This window comes from Diabrotica undecimpunctata, chromosome 7 (assembly GCF_040954645.1).
Source record: "Diabrotica undecimpunctata isolate CICGRU chromosome 7, icDiaUnde3, whole genome shotgun sequence".
NCBI classification, from domain to species: domain Eukaryota; kingdom Metazoa; phylum Arthropoda; class Insecta; order Coleoptera; family Chrysomelidae; genus Diabrotica; species Diabrotica undecimpunctata.
The window spans coordinates 90,573,481-90,593,828 of NC_092809.1; the positions used below are offsets into that span (position 1 = coordinate 90,573,481).

The 20,348-nt window shown below is 32.4% G+C and overlaps 2 protein-coding genes across 4 annotated transcripts in view; both read right to left on the reverse strand.

The window, feature by feature from the left end:
* Window positions 1-14,342, reverse strand: part of Opa1 (Opa1 mitochondrial dynamin like GTPase) — a 213,901-nt gene extending 199,559 nt beyond the window's left edge. For both annotated transcript variants that reach the window (XM_072537687.1, XM_072537686.1), the window contains exons 1-2: window positions 14,183-14,342; window positions 13,425-13,671 (exon numbers count right to left, since the gene is read on the reverse strand). In XM_072537687.1, the coding sequence (XP_072393788.1) occupies window positions 13,425-13,671; window positions 14,183-14,211 (276 nt within the window). In that variant the 5' untranslated portion in view covers window positions 14,212-14,342. The remainder of the gene's footprint in view (window positions 1-13,424; window positions 13,672-14,182) is intronic.
* LOC140446847 (uncharacterized) lies at window positions 10,973-12,091 on the reverse strand. 2 transcript variants are annotated; one of them, XM_072539426.1, is made up of 3 exons: window positions 11,986-12,091; window positions 11,424-11,726; window positions 10,973-11,304 (listed from the first exon to the last, which is right to left on the reverse strand). In XM_072539426.1, exons 1-3 carry the CDS (start codon window positions 12,002-12,004, stop codon window positions 11,183-11,185), a joined length of 444 nt encoding a protein of 147 aa, XP_072395527.1. In that variant the 5' UTR covers window positions 12,005-12,091; the 3' UTR covers window positions 10,973-11,182. The 2 variants fall into 2 exon arrangements, with proteins under 2 accessions (XP_072395527.1, XP_072395528.1); XM_072539427.1 differs by having other exon boundaries at window positions 10,973-11,308.
* Window positions 14,343-20,348: the final 6,006 nt, after the last annotated feature.

Here is a 20,348-nt window from a genome sequence, read left to right on the forward strand (position 1 = left end):
TGGATCTAATCTTCAAATTATTTTTTTTTTCTTATACATGTTTATATTCGCAAAACATTCGCACAAATTTCGCGAATGCGAATAGTCGTTACATCACTAATATATATATATATATATATATATATATATATATATATATATATATATATATATATATATATATATATATATATAATTATATATATTCTTCTGTTGCGAGCTATGCCGATACCTTCTACCTTTATTAGGATTTATGAACATTCCATTTATGTTCGCAATTCCAATTCAATTTCAGCTCTAGGTCAACATCATCTTCATACATGTCACAAAATTGATCTTAAAACTCTAGAACCATAGCCCCCACCCGCTTTTATAAACCAGGAATTATCCGAAAAGCCATAGAAATTGAAAAACGGCCAAAGTGTCTCAATAAAAGAGATGGCGGAATACAGCTACCTTCGACATGGAGACCTCTCATAAGAAAATATCGTGCGCTCCACCCGCCAATCAAAATCCTACTGTCAGAAATGTTCACGCTAACCGCATGCCAATCCCCACGCTAACACCCACGCCAACCTCCACCTAAAACACGTCACCATCGACGGTATAAATGTATTGTTCTCTGTTCACAGTAGCAGTAATGCATTGGTTAGTGATCCGTGTAGTAGTGTCTGTGGATCGGGAGCCTGAGACCTCAGAAGTCCTGAAGAAGAAATCAAAAAAGATGTGGAAGCAATGATAATTGAAGCGGTTCAATCCGGAAGACTTTTAAGTTTAATATTACTTCCTGTAATAGTATTAATCTTACTCTAAATTTAATTGTACTAACCGCGTAACTCTTTCGGAACACAAACACACACACACACACACACATATATATATATATATATATATATATATATATATATATATATATATATATATATATATATATATATATATATATATTTATATATATATATATATATATATATACAGGGTCTCCAGAAACTCTCCTGACAAAAAAAAACCGGAGATTCCTCAGATAATTTTAAGACGATCACCTAGTCCGAAAATGCTTCCTAAGGGATCTAGAGCTCTTTGAAGATAGCACAGTGTAATTATTTTATTTGTTTATAAGCAAAAAAATCGACATGTTTTTTCAAAATTATTTCGCAATGTTTAAAATTATTTTTCTTTATTTTATTTAAATAATATTTATAGAACAAATCTTCTTCTTTTAGAAGCTACCTGTATAATTACTATCACTACATAGTTTTCTAACTTATATTGTTGCAAAAAAATTTAATTTGTGATAAACAAATTAAATAACTTTTAAAATATCTGACCGATCGATTTGAAACTTTAATCCTATTTTATGCACCACAAGACCCAAAATTATATGTAATATATAGGTAATAAGTTTATGTTTAAAAAAGTTTAAAACATTTATAAAAAAACTGACATTTTTTACTTATTTTGCAACTTTCTAAGCAACAAATAAGGATAGGAACATTTAAAAAACGCAATTTTTAAGGTTTTTATATGATATAAGTTTCTTTCACTCAAATGTGTTCCAAATGCTTCACTTTTTGCTGGTAGACGAAAAAGCGAAAATTAACTGTTTTTGACATTAATTTGTTAATAACTAACGTTAATTTCCAAAAATTCGACTGCAGAAAACATATAGGTTCTTGTGATAGAGGTCCATACTACCTAAAACAACTGGCGTTTGCCTGGCTGGACGAGTGACAAAAACAAAACAAATAAATTTAAAAACTAAGTAGGTAATTGTAATGTACTAATTAATTGTAATTAAAGTAGTAAATACGTAAAATAATATTCCTTACATATTATATGTATTCCTTATACGATAAAAACTTCGGCTTCTATCTGTGTACATATATTTTGTCAATTGAGAAAATTTCCACATCAACAGATGTAATGAGAGCATATTGTAACTTCACAAAAATATTTGGTTCTAAATATATTTCTGCGCAAACATTACCAACCAGAACGTCAGCTACCTCAGCAAGTTTTTAAAAACGATTGTTTTTTTGAATTATTGTTTAAATTTTTTGAAAAATATCTTTTCTATTGTTACCTTTATCATTTTGCCAAGCTGATCTAATTACTTTTATTAAGGATATGCTTTCTACCATAGACAACTTTACTGATTCTTCTTCTTAAAGTGCCCTCTCCTCAATGGAGGTTGGCTACTACAATTTTAAAATCTTCTCTATCTTCAGCTGTTCTTATTAGCTGTTCAAAATTTAGCCCTGTCCATTGTCGGATGTTTCTGAGCCACGATAGTCTTTTTCTTCCTAGGCCTCTCTTTCCCTCGATTTTTCCTTTCACTATAAGTTGGGCATATTGGTACTTATTATTTCTCAGTATGTGGCCTAGGTATGATGTTTTTCTAACTTTAACTGTGTTAAAAAGTTCTCTTTCCTTGCCTATTCTATGCAGCACTTCTTCGTTTGAGGTATGCGATGTCCATGAAATTTTGAGCATTCTCCGGTAGGTCCACATTTCAAAGGCCTCCAATTTATTTACGGTTGATGTTTTTAGGGTCCACGTTTCAACTGCATATAGAAGAGTCGACCAAACGTAGCATTTTGATAAACGTAGTCGAATTTCGAGTTTTATTCGAGAATCACAAAGCAGTTTTTTTATTTTTTCGAAAGATTTTCTGGCCTGTTCTATTCTCGATCTTATTTCTAGATCAGGATTTAGGCTGCTATCGATCCAACATCCCAGGTACTTAAATCTATTGACCTGTTCTAAAATGTGCCCATTTATTGTGCAAGGTTGAGGTACGTTTTGGTTTTTTCGGATTGACATCACTTTGGTTTTTTTAATGTTTATTTTCATACCAAATTGCTCACAGGTCGAGTTGGTCTTGTCGATGAGTCGTTGTAGACCTACGTCGGAATCCGCAATTAACACTGTATCATCGGCGTATCTGATACTGTTGATATTTACGCCATTCACCTTGACTCCATCCTTGGAATCCTCCAATGCTTCTTTAAATAGAAACTCGGAGTAAAGATTAAACAGCAGACGCGACAGAACACATCCTTGTCTAACTCCCCTCCTAATTTCTACTTCTGCGGATGTGGAACCTTCGATCCTTCGATCCTTTACTGATTATAATTGAGTAATAGTTCTTTGAAGCAAACTAAAATTTCATTTATTAAATGGTTGGAAAGTTGTTGCTAAAGAACAATGTTTTTAAAAATTTGTTTAGGATCTAACAGAGATTGGAAACTTTCATCCGTTAAAGCATTAATTATATTTTTAAAATCTACGAAATAGTCTGAATAGAAAAAAACGGCTTCCAACCATCTTCCCCATCATGTTAGAACAGGTTTTGATGGAAGTGGAATATTTTGAAGCATTTCTTTATAAAGTTGAATTCTTATAGGGGATATGAGCAATACTTTTCATGCTCGATATCATAGAGTTTACAAAAGGAAACTTTTTTCCAATTTCTTCTGCAACTTCGATCATTCCTTGTGCTAAACAAATAACATGTATTAAGTTGGAATAAAATAATTTTAAATTTTGTTCTGCCGTGACCATATACATATGATGCAGCATCGGATAAAAAAGCAATAATTTATGGCTAGGAACAGCTCCAGGAAGAAAAACTTTTGATATTTCTTCTTGTGCAAAATGTTATAGTGTGGCAAAGTTGTTTTTTTTTTCTAATTGCTTGCATGAAATTAAATATGATTTTGGAAAGATCTGATTGCTAAATCAGTGGTTTCGTCAACACACATGTAGAAATAATTGCCAATAATATTAATTTTTATATTATCTATTACTGACGAGAACAATGAATTGACATGGTTTCTCTTTAGAGGCCGTTTTCTTGGACTATTCAATTAACAATATTTTTTCAAAAAAGAAGTTAAGTTTTCATTGAATAATTTTTAAAGCGGTATATTTGAAGATATTAATGCACGGCACAAAACTTCATTAAAGGTATCTTATTTGTTTCATTCTTTCTAACTTGCTGATGCTGATCTCTCTGAAATTTATTTTTGCATGCAACCTGTAATAGATTTTTTAATATAAATAACTACAGTTAGAACTGATTTCTTTATTTCTTTATAATATTAGACTGAAGGCACCAATAGAAGAAATTCTATTCAAGTAACTGCATGATTATTGCATGGCAGTCACTGATATTTCAGCAATAGTTAAAATATTTATTTTATAATAAAATATAAGTACCTATAGTAAAATTCCACTATTTGGAAGAGTGATTTCATCGTTTAAACGCCGAATGTCCTTAAATTTAAATGTACTCAGCGGCCCCCGAAAACTACCCGTTCAATTTGGGTTTTCTCATCAGAAATCATAGAATGTATAATTAGTACATTTATTTGTGCTTCTCTATAGCAGGCGTAACCACAAGATGCCGTACAGTGTAGCCGATTCTTGTTCACAAGTAGCAGTTATGGTCATACAAACCTGAATTCTTCGACGCAGCGATTATTACCGACATAAAGATTCCAAAAAAATGAGTTTTTTCAATAGTAAAAATTAAGCACAAAATTTTATTGAAATAAATTTTATTTACATGTTCAGTTTTGTTACATATTTAAGTTTATAAAATAAAAATTGATATGTTACATTTCATTCCCATTCCGTTTCAAAAACTTGACAACTTGGGAATTTGTAAAGCATCGTAGCGGTAATACCACCGCACCTGCTGAAGCAAGAAACGTTCATTTACATAGGCAGTGCTGGCGGGAGTGCTTCTGTTGCCTTTTGTGATTATATTTTTTGCGGTGATAATCCTAGTGTTATTGAAATTTGTCGTTTTATAGTAAATTTTTAATTATATTCTGTGATTATTAAAATATAATGGACGAACAACCGAGTTGTTCCAAGAGAAGACAGGAAAATGTTAACGTCAGAAGAGAAGGTAGTGATACGATATGAAGAAATTGAATTGCATGATGCAGAAAAATGGCATCAAATATTATCCAAGCGGTCGATATTTGTAGCAGTTTAACAAAAGTATCCATTAGCTGTATTTATCATGTGCCTAAGTATCGGATAATAAAAACTAAGTAAAACGTAAAACTAGAGGTAGAAAAAACATTGTTTTGGATGACGAGACATGACATTTTAATTCGGAGTAAAATTCCAACACTGAAAAAATTTCTCAAGGACTCGAAAACAATTACTTTTTACCCAAGATATCTCGCAGAGTATTAATCAGAACTATGCGCGAAATGAACTTTCGATATGTAAAAACAAAAAAAAAATGTATTATTAAAAAAAAAGAAATTATTGTGTGGAGAAGAAAATATTTTAAAGAAATACGTACACTTCGCAGCATTGAACGGGAAGCATATTATTTGGATGAAACCTGAATTAACGAAGGTCATACAGTTGGAAAAGATTGGCAAGGTCAAAGGTAAACGCGAAGCATTTATAGAAGGCTGATTTACAGGATTAAAAGCTCCATCAGGAAAGGGATGACGTTTAATCATTATCCATATAGGAAGTGATAGAGGGTTCCTTGATGATGGTTTGCTTCAATAATAGTCAAGGAAAACAGAAGATTATCATGAAGAAATGACTTCCGAAGTATTTGAGCGCTGGTTTAAGAGAACCTTAACAAAATTAGAACCTGGTCAGGTCACGTCAATAGACGTTTTAGCGTAACTTCCGCGACAGCCGGGTAGCATCAATAAGCTTTCTGCAAATTTATTTGTTTTTTATAGCTTTTTGTAACAATAAAACACTGAAAAGTTTGTTTTCGAAACTTCCACAAAATTTATTTTAAAATCTTATCACTACAGCTGTTTCGGCAGAGAACCTTTCTCGAGTGATCTATTTTTGGTATGCATTTACACATTATAGTCTTTAACCAAATAGGTTGAGGAGGGGAGAACTGTTTGTCTTAAGTTGGCTAAAGACTATAAAGTGGTTTCGTTAAAGCGAAACATTTCATATAGCTTTTTGCTTATGGAATACTATATTTTTAGGGGAATGTAGGGAATAAGCCACAAAATATATTCAAATGTTTAATTTACTGACGTTTCGATCTCTATAAAGAGACCGTTTTCAAATATATAAATGATAGATACATTTATTTTTTATAGCTTTTTGCTTGTGGAATTCTGTATTTTTTGGGAGAATTTTGAAAATAAGTTACAATATATCTATTTACATGGTTAATTTACTGACGTTTCGATCTCCATTCCAGAGACCGTTTTTAAAGTTAGAAAAAAAAGAAAATAAATAATATAAGATTATTTAAATAATATTATATAAATATATAATAATAAATAAATAAAATAAATGTAACTATCGTGTATATTTTTGAAACGGTCTTTGGATATAGAGATCAAAACGTCAGTAAGATCCTGTAAATAAATTTATATTGTGGCCTATTTCGAACAAATAATATTTAAATAATATTATATAAATATATAATAATAAATAAATAAAATAAATGTAACTATCGTGTATATTTTTGAAAACGTCTTTGGATATAGAGATCAAAACGTCAGTAAGATCCTGTAAATAAATTTATATTGTGGCCTATTTCGAACAAATAATATTTAAAAAAAAATAATATAATTAACGTTGAAATAAAAATGAGTGTACGCCACTGGATTTCCATACGTCTTTCTCCACTTCTCTGCCTTCAAACGATGAATGCTTCTAAATAGTGGAATTATAGTATAAATAGGTATTGTTATTATATTAAAATGTAATTATATCATTCCCATTTTATTAACGTTAAATTATGCAATCAATAAAATATTTTAATTACCATATCAAATATAGAAAAGTATTAAATATTTAGTACTTACAATTTTGCTACAAACTGAACAATAAACTCTGTTTACATCCATAGATAGCTGTTTGTAAGGTTTAATCCAAGTAGCGACACCAGTTATTTTCGGCATTTTAAAATGAAAATAGGTTACAAATTAAACAAGCTCGACAGACAATGCTTTTTTTTTCACTTTCACTTTTGGGGACAAAATGATTTGCAAAAGGACAATTTTATTCGTACAGCACGCAATAAACTTTTGAAACATCGTTTTATTACAGGATTATAATCGGTTACCTGCTACAACAATACCAAGAATATTAGGTAGTATCTATAAGTACTATGGGTAATATTGAAGACTGAAATATTGAAATAAAATGGACATTGGAATTTCCAGTTATTTAGTCATACCATTAGGTTTGTTCCAACCCGTCAAATTACTGTGCTCGGAATGGTTACGCGTATGCGCTGTAAAGAAAATGCGTTCCAACCATTTAGTTATCGTTCCGGGTACGATAACGTTTCTGTTCCAACTGAAGTAGAATCATTCTGGAATAGCTTTCAGAACGGTAATTATGATACTCAACTAAAAGTAAGAATCGTAGTGGAACTGGGGACTGACTTGCGCAGTATTGCTTGTCAAATTTAACGTGATACTTGACCGATTTGAAATTAGGCTCCACCCACACTGCGCATTCGACCACAACAGAATTCGTCCTTATTATTTCTTGGCACTTCGAATTGCAAGGTACTTGTATAGTCTGCGACAAAGTTTTTTTTTATTTTACTTATGTTTAAAGTTACTGTGTGTTGAAGAAATATCGTATTACAATAGATTTGACTTTTTAAATAATTATTGTTAAGTACTTTAAATTATAAACATGGATTTTCATTCAAAATTAGAAGGCAAAGTCTTGTCTGGAAAAACGAGGGAGGTAATAGCAAATGTAATTATTTTTATGCTTAGAGAAGCGATGCAAAATACGCATGTTAAAGATTTTAAAAAAGTTCAAGAGCGTGCTTCCTTAGCAAGGGGAGTAAGTATAGCCACTATAAAACGGATCTCTCGTGAAATGAAAAATATAGAAGAAGGTGCTTCTACATAATTTTCGACGCCTAACAAAAGAATGAGATCTGCCCCAAAATCCAATTTGGACGATTTTGACAAAGGTTTACTTCGGCGTATAATAATAAATTATTATGTCACGGAAAAACGAGTTCCTACATTGCGACATATAACAAAAAAATTAATGAAAACAATATTTATACAGGGTCGCATGAAACTTTGAGAAAAGTGATGAGAGATATGGGATTTTGATGGAAGAAAGCGAAGAATAACAGGAAAATCCTAATGGAAAAACCCGATATACAAGTGCTCCGGAGGAAGTTTCTCAGAAATATTAAACAATATAGGGAAGAAAATCGGCCCATAATTTACATGAATGAAACTTATATTCATTCCTCTCATACCCATGACAGATACTGGGGAGACAATACCACCGAAGGTTTGCACAAGCCAGTGTCCAAAGGGCAAAGGCTGATTATTGTTCACGCCGGCGGCCAAATGGAGTTCATAAAAAACGCATGTTTGACATTTAAATCTGGTACAAAGTCTGGAGATTATCATAGCGAAAAATGAACTATAATAATTATAAAAAATGGATTCATGAAAAACCTATTCCTAATATACTAGCCCGTAGTGTATTGGTTATAGACAATGCATCATACCACAATGTCCAAGTGCAAAAATGTCCAACTATGGGGTGTAGAAAAGACGAAATGAAGGAATGGTTGAGACAAAAGAACATTTCCTTTTCAGACGAAATGATAAAAGCAGAATTATATAATCTAATAAAAATTCACAAACCCAGAAATAAAACTTATGAAATAGATCAAATTATGAACAATGCAGGTCACTCTGTCTTAAGACTACCTCCCTACCACCCGGACTTAAATCCAATTGAGTTAGTGTGGGCTGCTCTAAAACAATATGTGGCAAATAAAAATGTAGATTTTAAATTTAAAAATGTTGAAACATATTGTGATGAGTTTTTCTGCAAATTTTCCCAAGATGAGTGGAAAAAATATTGCGAGCATGCTATTTCTTATGAGCGTTATTATATGGAAAAGGAACCAGCTCTAGACTTAATTGTAGACGATTTAATAATACATTTGCAGGAAGATAGTGACACTGATAGTGTGGATTCTCTAGAAAATAGTAGTTCGGAGACAGAAGACGAACTTTAATTTTAATCGTGTCTTTTGTGGTGAGTTATAAATTAAATTATCTCAAGTGTCTTGTGTAGTCAAGTAAGTTGTATCTAAAAGTAGTATTAGACATCAGACTAATCAGTGATCTTGAGCGCCAGCGGCACCGAAACACCTTTCTGAAGGACGCGTAAACTGAGCACGTACCGACAAACGGATGGACGGATGATATCAAGCGCATCACCACAAACTGGATGCAAGAAGCATAAGATAGAAATAGGTTGGAAATTTTACGGGAGTCCTACGTTCAGCAGTGGACAAATATAGGCTAATTGATGATGATGGCCGACAGACGTGGGCGGATGGACAGGCCTTTTGGGCACCCAGTCGCCGAGGAGAACAAAATTCATTTTGCCAATTCAACGACTGAGTGACCGGACACACAGTTTGGACAGCGAGACATCGACCCAGGTCGATGGCCCACTGTCTGGACAACACATTTAGGGGACATGTGTCCCAAGTAGTCATTCAGTTTTTAGTCATCCAAAGGGAGAAAAGCTCTTCTAGCTACCCCTAAAATTAGGTGGCTTAACCACATACGGAAGATGTTCTATTATATAGGGTCTCCAAAGTAAAAAATGAGTACAGTCTCCTCTTTCGTTATGTGCTGCGAGGGGGAGGGGTGGAAGGATAGCTTGTGGGTCAGATAGGTACCACTCGAATTGAGTGTGATCGGTTTGATCTTCAGACATGTGGGTCCCACTATTCCATTGGAACACACATATCTCTGTAGGAGCTGGGTTGTACACTTGTGTGTGTGTGTGTTTTTATTTAAAATAAAAATTATTCTTAGGCTATTTTCTTGTGGTATAATAATGTAATTTACTATTTTTATTGGGAATAAGACACAATTTTAGTTTAAAATAAGTTTATTTTGAACAATTCTTCTAATAATTTTATTTTATCTGACTTATTCATATTGACAACTCAGTCACTATAAACCAATATTAAATTAAAAAATATTTAGCAATTTAAATTATAAAATTACAGATGACACAGTACAACAATACTCCCCAGAAGTTTTTTTTTGAGCATTTCAGAGTGTCGAGGGGTATTGTGGAAAATATAAGTGAATGTTATGAAGCAAGCCATTATTTTCATAAACAAGCTGGAAAGTATGGGAACATTTCTGCTTTACATGTCACAAATAGATAAACCTGCAAATGACCCAGACTCGTACATAAATCGAAAAGGATTTTATTCAATCCAGGTTAGTTTAGTTTAGGTAGTTAACAATTTCAAAAACTTTATTTTTTTGTAGATGCAAGCTGTATGTAATTATAGAAGAAAAATTATAGATGTTTTTATAGCTTATCCCATCTGTGCATGATAGCCGGGTGTTCAGAAACTCTCCTTTAAAAAGTAGATATTTTCTTTTAGGATATCCATTACAAACTAATATACTTACACCTTACAAAGACAGAGGTAATTTAACAAGGAGACAAATTAATTATAATTTAAAATTATCAAAGAATCCCTACATAATTGAACATTGTTTTGGAATCTTCAAACAAAAGTTTCGCCAAATTTATCATATAAAACTAAGAGATACAAGACTTATAGTACATTTTATAAGGGCAACGTGTGTACTACATAACATAGCGATTGAAGAAGAATTTTTAGTGAACAACATTAGGGAGCCAGATGTGCAATTACAATTTGCACAAAATCATCTAGTTGAAGTAGATAATCATGTAGAGGTCGAAAAAGATGTAGGAGTCACTGTAATAAAGGACAGAATCTGTAATTCATTAGAAATATAAAAAATCTTTGTTTTATTTGACGGAGATTAGAAAAATAAAAAATCTTTATTTGACAGCTGTCAAAAATATACTTTTGTATGTACTTTATTAAAAAATATTGAAAACAACAGTGTTTTAATTGGTTACAGAGTTAAATTGATATTTACACTTCCAAGTTTTCATGATCTCATTCCTTTCTTCCATTACTTTGGTTCTTCTCTTTGCTTCTTCTTGTCTCTGTTTTTCAATTTCTAACTTTGCCTCATAATACAATTTGCGATCTAATCTCAATTTTTCTAATTGAGAAGTGTTTCTTTTTGCTATTTTAAATTTGCGAGATGGTGTAGATTTGGAGGGTAAAGATATTTCTGGAGATGTTATCGATTAAACTCTAAGGTTGATTAGTTTATTTTTCCTCTGTTATAGTTGTTTCAGATTCTACCTCAAATGATGTGTCCACTGTGTACATTTTTCTTCTTCCCAAATATTGCTTCCATTTCAAGTTGATACTCAAAAAATTTTCGACTTCTATCTAAAATAAAACACAATCACTAAATTATATTGTTAAAAACCGATTGGATTTTTGTTTTACTACCTAAATCTTTCCCTCAAACAAAACTATGAAATTGTTTTCTTTCGAATCTTACCTGTTTCCTTCTGGTCATCCACAAAATTTTTGTAGTTTCGTTCTAGTACCTTCCATCGATTGTGACAGTTGTTGGAAGTTACCAATATATTGATCTTACAAAGTTCTTCCGCAATCCTTTGCCACAACATTTTTACATTTTTTATTTGGAATGTGCCAACCAGTTTTCTGTATTTGCTGTAAAAATCTATAATTTGTTTTGTTTGATTGACGCTCCATTTAAATTCTGTCCCTAATCCTAATACAACAGACGAAACAGGGGTTGTAGTGGATGTGGTGTTGATTACCACATACCCTTGTAACTCTAAAAATAAATATTCTAATTGTAACTGATTTAATAAGAAAGAAAGTACAATAGGAAACCCAGTAGTTGGATGTATACCATAGTTTAAAAAAATTTACATTGAAGTAAAAACTTCAGATATATGATATGAAATGTATATTAAAATATACATTTTAATATACCATCATACATTAGTTTTAGTAGTTTTTACTTCAATTTAAGTTTTTTTTTATTTAATAAGTATTTATAATATAAAGATAAACACATGTATTTAACTTACCAGCTAATTTATTATCCATTTTTGAAATCACTCACAAACAGTTCTGAAAGCGTTCCAACTTCGTTCAATATGTCACCGTTGTCGAAATGTTGACAAGTTGGCGTCTGCGCATAGAACGAAATAAAATTATTTCAAGAACGATTACAGAAACGGTTATATATGTTGGTTGGAACAAACGTATTATTTAAGGTTAGATCAATATTACTTAAAATCTTCAATGCGAAATAAATGTATGTTTATGCATTTTATGCAATGTTCGTATAAATATTTAAAATCCCCAGATATTTGCGTAAAATATGCAATATATGCATTTTAATCTAGTAATGACTAGAATAAAACCGTAGGTGGGATAGCCAAGCAGGCCAGACTTCACTGTAAATGATCTAGTGAATCAATGGTTTAAACCCTGACAAGAAAACAAAAATGGTAACATAAGAATATAAAGTCAAAAGTCTAAATTGTCTGCACTTAGTTAGATTACAATACTGGTGTATAGGATATACCTATGGATGAGCAGTCTGACCAGATATACGGGTTTGTAGTTTGGTGTTAATCACTCCACAGATCCCTATTAGTAGAGTGTTTAGCTTAAACAAACAAGAATATAAGTACTTATAAATACAATCGTTTTTACTAACAATCGTTGTGTATTTGTTATTTGGCAATTAACTATCTAAACAAATTATTGAAAAAAACATTGTTGCCTACCTATTTTCATTTTGCAAAAAAAAATGTCTCACACAAATTCAAATTTTGATGTCTGTTATATGTAGATGTATGTAATATGTCTGTTGTTGCAGCTCACTGTAAAGGCTCATTTATCCATTAAGAGCATAGACGCAAAATTTTGGGAGTAAGTTTTTAAATGCATTCAATTTTTTCAAATTCTGAAAACACTAATAAGTATTTTTGAAAAATTTAAACGCAGAACGAAAGAATACATTATTACTGAGGGCTGAAAGTCCCTGAAAATTTCTATAATGTTTATTTTAATAAGTTGTAGGGGTGAAAAAGAAGAGAAAATTTAGTTTTAGTGTTTTTTAATTTTAATTTCAAATATCTCATTCAAAAAAACTTTTTGTTTATTCTAAGGGACTTTCGGCCCTCAGTAACAATGTAATCTTTCATTCCAAATTTAAATTTTTTTAAAATATTTGTTAGTTTCCTCAGGATTAAAAAAAAATGAATGCATTTAAAAAGCAGTTGTCTGAAATTTTGCTCTTAAGCTCTTAAAATGAACAGAGAACTATCAAAATGTAAACTGATATTATATTGATTTTCTTATTAGTAAACAGCATATTTGATTTGCACCTCCTACAATTAGCATATCAAGATACATTTTTTAATATCACCCTCCTTATTTCTTGTCAAAGTATAGTTTAAAATTTCTGTATACCTATATTGACAAATCCCATCTAGATCTATAAAAATTAATCTACCTTTTGCAATGCTCCTCCACCTGCTACAGCTCCACCAAGTAATAAATATCTTATTTTTAATACTCCTCTAAGGGCTCTTGCGATAAGCATACCATATTCTCTTCTTTGATAAATATATTGTTGTTTTAGGAAAGGTCTAGATCTCTCAAGAGTTCTTCCAGTCCACAATAAACACATTCCCCTTTGACAAGATCTTTGAGGACCATACTTTAAAGGTGTATGCGAATATGTACTAATTATTACTCGACTAAAATGTAGGTATTTTTTTTTGTTAGTAAGACTGTATATTTGTAAAAACCTGCATAATAAAGGTATCCCTTGATATATTCAGTTTATTCATACGCCTACTGCTTTTGCCATTTTGTATACTTAGACATAAAAGTTATCTGTAAATTGTAAATTTTCAGTAAAATCTTTAAAGACTATGCAGTTTCTTTAAAAAGTGACTTTTACAAATTTTGCCAGTTTAAAGCTACTTGACATTTGCATTAAATAAAGACGATAAGTTTTCATTATTGTTCCTTGTGATAGTTTTAATAATTTAAAGAATACTGTTTTGAATGGTATACTCCCTAGTTTGTGTGTCCCTATATTTAGATAATTTACTGTAAATGGCAAAAATCTACTTTCTTTTTCTTATTGAAAGTTCATGTTGAAAAGCAATGAGTCGAAAAACTTAAGAGACACCTTTATTTTACAATTTTTAAATGATAAAAAAGTTGACATAACCTACAACTTTATAAAATTGTTCCACTTACCCAAATTGACCTCTTAGTAAATGCTCCATGGGAATATATTTGGAAATTATTGCAATATTTTTTAATACATATTAAAACTATTTTTAAGCAAACTAAAAATTAGATAACCAATGTTCTGTCACTAGATTGTTTGACATTAATTCTTTCTTCTTCTTCTTCTTCTTTTTGGCTTTATCTTTATCTATGTTAGGGTTAGGGCATGGGTGTATTCATTGTACCATGCCATGGTACAATGAAGGGTTAGGGTGATGTTAGTGACCATTCAAGGTACAATGAATAATGAATACATACACAAGGTATGATACATAATGTTCCAAAATCGGTTCGCTTTCGCGCATGACGTAGTCAAGAACGCTTATTCCCGCAACATTTGAATGTAGTATAGGAAAGACTTTTGATTTTAAGTTTTTGAAGTTATACCAAAGAATATAGACGCTTATATAAATACTTCTAATATATATATATATATATATATATATATATATATATATATATATATATATATATATATATATATATATATATATATATATATATATATATATATATATATATATATATATATATATATATATATATATATATATATATATATATATATATATATATATATATATATATATATATATATATATATATATATATATATATATATATATATATATACGCGCGCTCCACGTTGGAAATTTGTATGGGAGTGAATCTGTGAAATCATTACATATGTAAGATAATGAGTAAGAGAGAGACAGAAGATATATTTTCTCTCTCTTCCTCTCTCGAATATAAAAATGTTCCTTTTGGAACTTTTTGAAGAAAGAAGAACTCTCCTTTTGAAGAAGGCGAAATGCCAAACAAAATATTCAAACAGATGCCAGTAGGAAAAAAAACAAGAGGAAGACCGAAACTGAGATACTTAGAACAAATAGAAAATGATATAACAACCTTAAAAATAAAAAACTGGAGAAAAAAAGTACGAAACAGATCAGAATGGAGAAGAATCCTGAAACAGGCCAAGACCCAAAAAGGGTTGTCGAGTCAGTGATGATGATGATGATGATACATATAATATTATATATATATATAATAAAATATTTATTAATATTATTATTTATGTGATATGTTTTGTATTATTTATTAAATGTTCATAATTATATTAGTCTTTTGTATTTCAAAATAATAATCTCAATAAATCACTGTATGACCCAGAACTGTCAATTTTGACAGTATCCCCGCCTGTCACGCGAGAGACCGGGGTTCGATTCCCAGTCGGGGAGGACTTTTTTATATTATTACATGGTTATGCGTAAGTAGAAAAGTTATGTAGTAGTACAATTTGTATTGTATTATTATATTGAATTATGTTGCAGTGTATTGTATTTTTATATTAATAACAAAATAAACAATGAATTTTACTGCAGAATACGTGTAAAAAAATTTTGCACTCAACTCCTTTCATATATATATGAAAATAAAAATATACATTTTCATCAAAATATTGATTCAATCCTTCATTTACTATACTCCTATTACAGGTCACATGTTGTTTATTAATTGTTAGTAAGTTGTTATTAATTCTGTTTCTCTTTCTGCTATGTCTTACCTATAGGATTAAACATGTAATGATTGTGCAGATTGACTCCCAAATAAATTTGTAACGGCAAATACGTGTATAGAAGTGTAACTTCTACCGGCAGTCCCACTGTAAATAAAATGTTGAAGTTAATTTAAATTTATTGATTGTTGGTACAGTTATTTTGTTAACATAGATATCCTTTATAAAACAAGTTTTAATTATCTTTTATTACACGTAGGTACAGGTTAATTAACTTATACTTCAGAGTTCGATATTTCAGATGTTTAAAAAGATACAAAAAACTGGTAATGGAGTTACACAAAATTTGTACGTATATACCTACTGAACAAAACACAAAATCAAAATAAATAATGATAAAGTCAACTTTATTTAGATCGGATGAACTAGCTGGCCATTGAATATGAGTGTAGTAAGGTCACATAATCTTGCACAACATTTTAAATGACATCTTTTGTAATATTCAAACATCAAATAATCTTGGTATTGTTTATAATAATGATAACATTACATATTTTAATATTGATAACATGATTTAACAAAAAAAATATCTTATTTTGGAAGATGCTTAATTGATTTCTTCCGAAACAGTTCTTATTGCAAATTGCATAGCAGGCTGAGGCTAGTTTCTTACTTAAAAAATCGATATGAAAGAACCGTTTAAGGATGCTGTCTAAAAAAATAACAACAATTTTACAGTAACATGTTAAAAAGATTTAAACTGATATATTCATATGAATTCTGGATCTTCGTTAATTTACAAAATGAAAGATATTATAATGGAGTTTTTTCTAGTTGCATAACTAGCATATCACTGAGTTTATCCAAATGTTTTTAAAAGCACCTATTTTTAACACATAACAAACATTCAAAAATAGCGATGGTTCATGAAGAATAAAAATGAATTAATGCAGAGCTGGATGCATTACTGCAGAGCGCAGATATCGTTAGATTTGTAAAGTCACAAAGACTAAACTGGCTTGGCCACTTAAAAAGAAGGTCAAATAATCGAGCTGTACAAGTAATCTAGAGATTAAACCCCAAGCAAATAGGACAAGAGGTAGGCCCAATAAAAGGTGGTGAAGCAAAGTATTCAACATGGTATTCAACATTTGACCCATCAAGATTTTTAAAGCCCTTGCGAAGTGTATATTTGTATAAAGTAATGTTACGATAAATTCTGACCCCAAAACTGTAACTATTATGACTAATTCTGTTTTTGTTGTAGAAATTTCGGCGAAGGATCTAGACCCAAATTATGATGAATCATCCGACTCAAGGTTGCCAGGTAGGCCGAATAAGACCGGTCTGAGCTTCTGGTTACTTCGATGGGAGATCGCCGCTGTTCTCGAATAACAGGATTTTATATTTATAGAGGAATTTTGTTATGAAGAGGGTCAGTTAATTTTGAAGACGCGCTCGCGATTTTAATTGTTACGTTCGCCTAAAATAAATTATGTATTATTAGTGGTTAATAAACTTATATAAATTATCGTGCTTTTTAATAAATTAAAGTAAGAACAATATAATAAATTATTAAAGACATTATAAATTAAATAAAGACATAGCAGTTAAATAAATTCACAACATTGGTGTCAGAAGTGGGATATAAAATAAATTGTGAAAATGACTACGATTTATGAGCTCACAGTGACGAATTTAAGAAGACATCTCGAAGATAGAGAATTACCTTCTACCGGAAAAAAGGCTGAGTTAGTCCAACGACTAAAGAACGCTTTGAAGCAAGATGGTCTAGATCCAGAGAATTATATATTTGAAGATGCTGTCCTCTCGTCGATTTCGAAATTAGAGAACAAAGTTTCCGGCGACATCGCATCATTAGCGAACAAAGTTTCTGACGATATTTCGAAAGTTTCTTCTGATATAGCCAAAGTTTCTGGTGACATCGCGTCATAAGAAAACAAAGTTTCTAACGAGATTTCGTCCCTGGAAAGCAAAGTTTCTGCTAACATCTTTTCGGAAATCTCTAAAGTCACTTCTGAGATGTCTGCCCTGGACGATAGAATATCTTCGTTAAAAAACCAAGTTGCTGCCGATAAGTTGACCTTCGAAGAAAAGATGAAAGAGATGGAAAGGAAGATGGAGGAAAAAGGGACAGCAGAGAGAGGAAACAACCCGATTACAATAGAGACAAAAGAAGACGAGACGAAATGTAAGTTGGAAACACGGCCGAAATTTGAAGGAATTGGAGGTTCTGTTCATGTTAAAGTCCCAACTTTCGACGGAAAATCGTTATGGAATAACTACTTGAAACAGTTCGAATCAGCTGCAAGAGCGAATGGATGGTCTGAAAAAGAAAAGGCTGTAAACCTGACTATCGCTCTTCGAGGAGATGCCTTAGATGTGCTCCACACCATAGCCGTAGAGGATACGGATGATTTCGAACAACTTAAGAAGAGGTTAAATATGCGATATGGCCACGAACATTTGGAGCATGTATATCAGTCGCAGCTTAAAAATCGTAGACAGAAGAAAGATGAGGCTCTTCAAGAATACGAGGTAGATATTGCCAGATTAGTACGATATGCTTATCCAACAGCTCCCGAAGACATGATGAAAAAATTGGCCGGTCAAACGTTTATTGATGGTCTTCGTGATCATGAAATGCAGAGAACACTGCGATTAGCTCGTCACAAGACGCTGGTTGATGTCCTATCCGCCGCCCTCGAATACGAGTCAGCTACGCAGGCCTCTGGCGGGTACAGTAAAGTTTGGACTGCAAAAGAGGAAGGAGATGAAGATAAACTTGACCAGCTCGTTAATATGATGAAAAGTATTACATGCAAGAAAACGAAGACTATAAAATCAAGAAACTCACCATCAGGAAAACCAGAACGAGTCGGCTTTAGGGGAGCAGCTTCGACCTGGAACTTTTCCAAAGACCCTCTTATACTAATAGCCTCTTTGAAATGTCGTGAAGATAGTGTATATGTAGATGGAGAAATAAATTGTAGAAGGCATACGTTGTTGGTGGATACCGGAGCGACCAGAACCATTATACGCCCGACAGTTATAAACAGCCGTAAGAAACTGTTACCAACGAGGTTGCGACTTCGGACCGCTACAGGTGAAAATGCCAACATTCATGGAGAAATCCAGGTACAATTCGGAATTGGAGCAGAAAAGTTCGTACTGTTATAGTTGCTGACATCGAAGAGGATGTTATATTAGGAATAGACGTAATGAATATGCATGGATTCCAATTGGATTTTAAGAATAAGGTAATCAAAGTTGGCAACGAGGAGGTATTTCTTCATCCACATAATGACAACACTGTGCAAGCAGCCATTAAAGAAGATACAGTCGTGCCTGCGAGAAGCGAAACGATCATAGTAGCGCGGCTACAGAGAATTGTGGACGAAGGGAGACCTGTTATGATGGAGCCTTGGAACCACGACGATGAGGTTGGCCGTGGAATCATAATAGGACAGGAATTGGTGACTTCGGCTAAGGAAATTCCTGTGAGACTTATCAATGTCAACGACTACGCAGTGACCATAAAGAAAGAGACAAAAGTAGGAACTTGTGTACCTGTGACATCCATAATCCGTCAGGCGACAACATCTGATAATTCCAACGACAAATTCGACCAAATGGTTGCAGTTGCAGGACAGTCTCTGAATCAGATTGAGAAAAGGAAATTAAGGGAATTTCTTCGCCAGTATCGTGATATTTTCGTACCGAAAGGAGGAAGGACGGGAAGAACTACCGTTGTTAAGCATAAATTTGACACTGGTAATGCTGAGCCAATTCGTCAAACAGCTCGACGATTACCACAGGCGAAAAGAGAGGAAGCTGAAACGATTGTTCAGGAAATGAAGAAAGACGGGGTGATAGAACCTTCTACGAGCCCATGGGTCTCTCCGGTGGTCCTGGTTAAGAAGAAAGACGGAACGACGAGGTTCTGTGTGGATTACCGTTTGCTGAACAACGTTACCAAAAAAGATAGTTATCCTCTGCCTCGGATCGATGACACATTGGACACATTGGCTGGAAGTAAATTGTTTTCTACTTTGAAGTTGAAGTCTGGATACTGGCAGGTAGAAATGGACCCAGTAGATAAAGAAAAGACAGCCTTCACCACAGGATCTGGATTGTGGCAATTCAACGTTATGCCATTTGGACTCTGTAATGCTCCTGCGACATTTGAGAGGCTTATGGAAAATGTGTTGAGAGGGTTATCTTGGAAAACATGCCTGGTTTATTTAGATGACATAATCGTCTTGGGGGAGACATTTGAAGATCATTTGAGGAATTTAGAAAACGTTTTTAATCGACTTAAAGCTGCCCAATTGATGCTAAACCCCAAGAAGTGCCAGCTATTTCAAGGTAAAGTCAATTATCTGGGTCATATAGTCAGTAAAGAAGGAGTGGCCGTGGATAAGAGAAAAATCGATTCCATTAAGGAATGGCCAAAACCAACTGACAAACACCAAGTGAGAAGTTTTTTTGGACTATGTACTTACTACCGAAGGTTTATTAAGAAGTTTGCAGATATCGCTAAGCCATTAACGCGATTTACGGAGGAAGCAAGAGATTACCGCTGGGATACAG

Excerpts from the sequence above, each read along its gene's own strand:
- LOC140446847 (XM_072539426.1), bottom strand. Across the intron at positions 11,305-11,423 it reads GGATGACCAGAAGGAAACAG|AAGTCGAAAATTTTTTGAGT; the intron begins GTAAGATTCGAA and ends TATTTTAGATAG.